Source organism: Eimeria maxima, genomic scaffold (assembly GCF_000499605.1).
Source record: "Eimeria maxima Weybridge genomic scaffold, Emw_scaff165, whole genome shotgun sequence".
Lineage (NCBI taxonomy): Eukaryota > Apicomplexa > Conoidasida > Eucoccidiorida > Eimeriidae > Eimeria > Eimeria maxima.
Genome location: NW_013563569.1, coordinates 1 through 5,920, shown reverse-complemented (window position 1 = coordinate 5,920; position 5,920 = coordinate 1). Strand labels below are relative to the sequence as shown.

General features: G+C 43.8%; 1 protein-coding gene across 1 annotated transcript; it reads right to left on the bottom strand.

The window, feature by feature from the left end:
• Window positions 1–2,717: 2,717 nt before the first annotated feature.
• Window positions 2,718–4,376, bottom strand: EMWEY_00018950 (hypothetical protein; the record flags this gene model as incomplete). Its single annotated transcript, XM_013477683.1, has 1 exon — window positions 2,718–4,376. One exon carries the CDS (start codon window positions 4,374–4,376, stop codon window positions 2,718–2,720), a length of 1,659 nt encoding a protein of 552 aa, XP_013333137.1.
• Between the last annotated feature and the right edge of the window lie 1,544 nt (window positions 4,377–5,920).

The following is a 5,920-nucleotide window of genomic DNA, read 5'->3' as shown; positions in this document are numbered from 1 at the left end:
GCAGCAGCAGCAGCAGCAGCAGCAGCAGCAGCAGCAGCAGCAGCAGCAGCAGCTTCTGTATATTTGCATGCATGCAGGCATTATTGGATTATTTTGTGTTAAATATTTTGCCAACATTTGAGGGAATTAAGACAAAACTTCTTCTTCTTGTTAATAATTATCTAGATATATGCAGGTAAATTAATAAATAAATAAATAAATAAATAAATAAATAAATAAATAAATAAATAAATAAATAAATAAATAAATTGTCTTATTACAGTTAATAGAAGGGGATAGGTAGTTATAATTAACTTCTTCTTCTTGTTAATAATTATCTAGATATATGCAGGTAAGTCTATTTATTTATTTATTTATTTATTTATTTATTTATTTATTTATTTATTTATTTATTTATTTATTTATTTATTATAAATAAAGGAGACAGTTAATAGGAGGAGACAGTTAGTTATAGTTAACACTTCTTCTTATTAATAATAATTATCTAGATATATGCAGGTAAATTAATAAATAAATAAATAAATAAATAAATAAATAAATAAATAAATAGTCTTATTATATATAATAAATAAAGGAGACAGTTAATAGGAGGGGATAGGTAGTTATAGTTAACTTCTTCTTCTTCTTGTTAATAATTATCTAGATATATGCAGGTAAGAAAAAAAAAGAAGTATATTTATTTATTTATTTATTTATTTATTTATTTATTTATTTATTTATTTGTTTGTTTATTTATTTATTTTAAAATAATAAATAAAGGAGACAGTTAATAGGAGGAGACAGTTAGTTAACACTTCTTATTATTAATAATAATTATCTAGATTAAAAGAAAAGGAGACAAAAAAAGGAGACAAAAAAAGGGACAAAAAGGAGATATATAGTTAATAAAAGGAGACAAATAATAAAATAATAAATAAAAGGAGACAATAGATGTGTCTCCTTTTTATCTTTTTTATCTTTTTTCTTTTTTTTTTTTATCTCTGCATGCATTTTTTTTTCTTACTAAACCCTAAACCCTAAACCCTAAACCCTAAACCCTAAACCCTAATAATAATAAACCCATCATTTTTTTGCATTTTTTTAATAAAAAAAAAAGTAAATAAATAAATAAATAGATAAATAAATATAATTAATTAATTAATTAATTTATATATTTATTTATTTATTTATTTATTTATTTAGGCTAAGAGTATCATTAAAGAAAGAAAATATAAGTTATGTTGTTTGTCATGAATATACATCTAATGCTAAATTAACAAGAAATAGGCAAGCATTCCTTAATGGTAAGTTTGCTGCTGCTGCTGCTGCTGCTGCTGCTGTTGCTGCTGCTGTTGCTGGTGTTGTTGCTGCTGCTGCTGCTGTTGTTGCTGCTGCTGCGGTGCCATTTTTGCTGCTTTTGTTGACGTTTTTTCTTGTAAATATATGGATCCTTCCTTCTTGCTGCTGCTTTATCTCCTGCTGCTGCTGCTGTTGCTGTTGCTGCTGCTGCTGCTGCTGCTGCTGCTGCAGGAGATGTAGGCCTATTAATAACAACTAGTCGCTTCTGTTTCTATCGTCGTTATAGACTAGCAGGGGCAAAAAGAATAATAATGCTAGGCCCCCCTTGTAGTGCTGAGGTGTACGTACACCTCGTTACTCAGTCTCTACCTGCTGCTGCTGCAGCAGTAGATCCTATTGCTGCTGCTGCAGCAGCAGTAACAGCTGCAGGTGCAGGAGAAGGTACAGCAGCAGCAGCAGCAGCATCAGCAGCAGCAGCAGCAGCAGCAGCAGGGAGAGTAGAGGGGAGTGTATTATGTTACTATACTTCTTATCAACTAAATAATCTTGAGCTAATCATGCCTTTGTCTCAGGCGCTGCTGCTGCTGCAGACACCTAAGGGGAGAGTTGTTGCACTTAGCTAAGCAGCAGCAGCAGCAGCAGCAGCAGCAGCAGCAGCAGTAGCAATAGGAGGAGGAGCAGCAGCTGCTGCTGTTCTTGCTGCGGTTGTAGCAGCAGAAACGGTTGCGTGGGTGTTCTAATAGCAGCAAGAGGAGCTGTTGCTGCTGCTGCTGCTGCTGCTGCTGCAGCAACAACAGCAACAGCAGCAGCAGCAAGTTGCTGCTGCTGTAGCAGCAGCAACTGCTGCTGCCCAACGAATAACAATGTTTCTTTGCCGCCCTTGATGCAGCAATGCATGCAGCAGCAGCAGCAGCAGCTGCTGCTGCTGCTGCTGCTGCTGCTGCTGCTTAAGTTGCTGCTGCTGCTGTTTTTTTGTCTGCTGCTGCATGTGTAACAGATGGAGTATAGACTGCTAATACATGGAGCCTTAATTTGACACTTGCTGCTGCTGCTGCTGCTGCTGCTGTTGCTGCTGCTGCTGTTTTGCTTCCTGCTGCTGCTGTTGCTGCTTATTTATTTATTTATTTATTTATTTATTTATTTATTTATTTATTTATTTATTTATTTATTATTTATTTATGTATTTATTTACTTACTTATTTATATATTTATTTATTATATATAAATATACATAATATACATAAATAAAATAAATATATAAAAATTATTTTTTGTTTATATATTTGTTGGTTGCGCTGCAGCAATGCATGCAGCAGCAGCAGCAGCAGCTGCTGCTGCTGCTGCTGCTGCTGCTGCTGCTTAAGTTGCTGCTGCTGCTGTTTTTTTGTCTGCTGCTGCATGTGTAACAGATGGAGTATAGACTGCTAATACATGGAGCCTTAATTTGACACTTGCTGCTGCTGCTGCTGCTGCTGCTGTTGCTGCTGCTGCTGTTTTGCTTCCTGCTGCTGCTGTTGCTGCTGCTGCTGCTGCATTAACCTTAGCTGCTGCTGCAGATGTTTGCTTAGCTGCTGCAGTTGCTGCAGCTGCTTGAAGGAAGACACCGCATGCTGCCGCCAAGCAGCAGCACGTCCTTGCCACCAAGCAACATCAGCAGCAAGGAATGCCTCCGTGCTGCTGCTGCTGCTGCTGCTGCTGCTGCATGTGGTGCTGCTGCATGTGCTGCTGCCTGTGCTGCTGCTACTGCTGTAGCTATCATTATCCCTTAGAAGACTCTTATTGCTGCTGCTGTCTGACTGCGTTTGCTGCTGCTGCTGCTGCTGCTGCTCCTTCTGGCGATAGTTTGGCCCTTCTTTGTCCTTCAGGTGTATATGCAGGTCTTGGTCATGTGCTGCTGCTGCTGCTGCTGCTGCTGCTTCATAGGAGGGCACCAGCATTGGCTGCAACAGATCCTCAACGCCAAAACTCTGCTGCTCCTGCAGCAGCAGTTGCTGCTGCTGCTGCTGCGGAGACAACGCTGCTGCACCTGTCTTACGGGTCCTCTTCTCTTTTGCTGCAGCAGCAGCAGCAGTTGCTGCTGCTGCTGCTGCTGCTGCTGCTGCTGGCTTTCTAAAGAAGCATGCAGATGAGGAATTGGTGCAGCTGCTCGAACGCAGAGACGAAGGACTGCTGCTGTTGCTGTTGCTGCTGCTGTTGCTGCTGCTGCTGCCAGCGTTCGTGCTGCAGCGAGTGTCGTTAGATTCATCCAACAGAGTTCCCTCCTCAATGCATTTGCTGCAGCTTATGCTGCTGCAGCAACGGCTGCTGCTGCTGCTGCTGCTGCTGTTGCTGCTGCGGCAAGCGCTGCTGCTGCTGCCGATGCAGGAACAGGTGCTGCTGCTGCCGATGCAGGTACAGCTACAGTTGCTGCTGCTGCTACTGCTGCAGCTACTGCTACAACTTCTGCTGCAGCTGCTGCTGCAGCTGCTGCTGCAGCTACTGCTGCTGCTACTCGGTGGGCAGCAGCAGCACAACTGTCTTTCTTTATCTTCCTGTTTAGGGTTGCAGTACCAGATGTCTTGTTGCTGCGATCTAGCAGCAGCAGCAGCAGCAGCAGCAGGACATTCATACTCGTCTACATCGTTGCAGCAGCAGCAAGAGCGCCTTGTGCTGCTGCAGCAGCAAATGCTCCTGGCGTGCAGTCTGCTGCTTCTGTGGCAGCTTAAGCTGCAGCTGCTGCTGTTGCTGCTGCTGCTGCTGCTGCTGTTGCAGTGGGGTTTCTCAAGGGAACAGCAGCGACAAGTGCCGCTGCTGCTCTCCCAGCATGTTGCTGCTTTTGCTGCTGCTTCTGCTCTTGCTGCTGCTGCTGCTGCTGCTGCTGCTGCTGCTGGGCATGTTGATGCGTGCTGGTTGCTTCGAATCTGCCTACTATTTGTTCTTAGCCTTGTAGCATTTGCTGCTGCTGCTGCTGCTGCTGCAGCTCTTGTTTTTGCTGCTGCTGCTCGTCTAGCTGCTGCAACTGCTGCGGGTCTGGATGTGGCTGCTGCTGTTGCTGGTGTTGCTGCTGCTGCTGCTGTTGCAGCAGCTGCAGGTCTCTCTAAGGCGGACTTCTTCCTCATGTTTCTAACACGTTGTGCTGCTGCTGCTGCCGCTGCTGCTCCTGTTCCTGCTGCTGCTGCAGCGATCTTTGTAGAGATTGGGTTGTGTATGCTGGTATTTACAGCAGCATTTGCTGCTGCAGTTAAGGCAGCAGCAAGGGAGGCAGCAAAAACTGCATGCAAGGAGCTGCATGCATGCATGCAGTGAGGTGTACGTACACCAGAAAGAGGAACATAAATGCAACACGTGATCTTTAGCAGCAGCTGAAGATCTAGCAGCAGCAGCAGCACCGGCAGCAGCAGCAGCAGCAGCAGCTATTTTTGCATGCACATGCAGCCTTCTTCTATTGAATCGATCTTCTTTTTGTCTTATGAATATAAATAGAGGATGTAAAATCGATTTGCTGCTGCTGCTGCTGCTGCTGCAGCAGGAGCAGCAGGAGCAGCAGGAGCCGCACAGATCACTCTCGCTACCGAGTGTGACCCCCTCCGAGCAGCAACAGCAGCAGCAGCAGCAACAGCAGCAGCAGCAGCCTCTCCCTATTTATTAATTATAATTGGAATAAATTCATATAATAAATATATATTTGCTGCTGCAGTTGCTGCTGCTGCAGCAAAGACAAAGATCTATCTTGTGGTGTATGTAGACCTCGATACGTAAAGGTGACCTCCAGCATGCAACAGCAGCAGCAGCAGCAGCAGGAGCAGCAGCAGCAGCAGCAACGCATTAGCTTTTAGTATAAAATATAAAGTTCTGTCTTGGCATATTTCCTGCTGACTACGCTGTTGTTGTTGCTGCTGCTGCTGTTGCTGCTGCTGCTGCTGTTGTTGCTGCTGCTGCTGCTCTCTATGCTGCAAGATTGGTAGCAGCTACTTCCTGCTGCTGTTGCTGCTGCTGCTGCTGCTGTTGCTGCTGTTGCTGCTGCTGCCTCTAAAGTAACACTATTTCAATTAACATAACACGAGCAGCACGAACAGCAGCAACAACAGCAGCAGCAGCAGTAGCGGAAGCAAAGGCAGCAGTAGGGGACTCGACAGCACTTTGATAGCAGCAGCAGTAGCAGCAGCAACAGCAGCAACAGCAGCAGGAGCAGCACGTACTGCCTGCTGGCAGCACAACGAAGGAATAGTTCAAAAGAAAAGACAAACACTAAGAAAGCTAGCAGCAAAATAAGAGCAGCAGCAGCAGCAGACTTTTATCTGCTGCTGCTGCTGCTGCTGCTGCTGCTGCTGTTTACCTTTCTTATGGTTTGTATGTAGCTATGTACGTGTCTGTGTCTCCTCTACCTGTCTCCTCCTTCTTATACCTGTCCCCTTCTTCTTATACCTGTCTCCTTTTTTGTGTCTCCTTTTCCTTCTTATACCTGTCTCCTTTTTCTTATTACCTGTCTCCTTTCCTGTCTCCTCTTCCTTCTTATACCTGTCTCCTTTCCTGTCTCCTTTCCTGTCTCCTTTTTCTTTCTTATACCTGTCTCCTTTTTTTGTGTCTCCTTTTCTTTCTGTCTCCTTTTTCCTTCTTATACCTTCTCTCTCCTTTTTCTTATATATATATATATATATATATT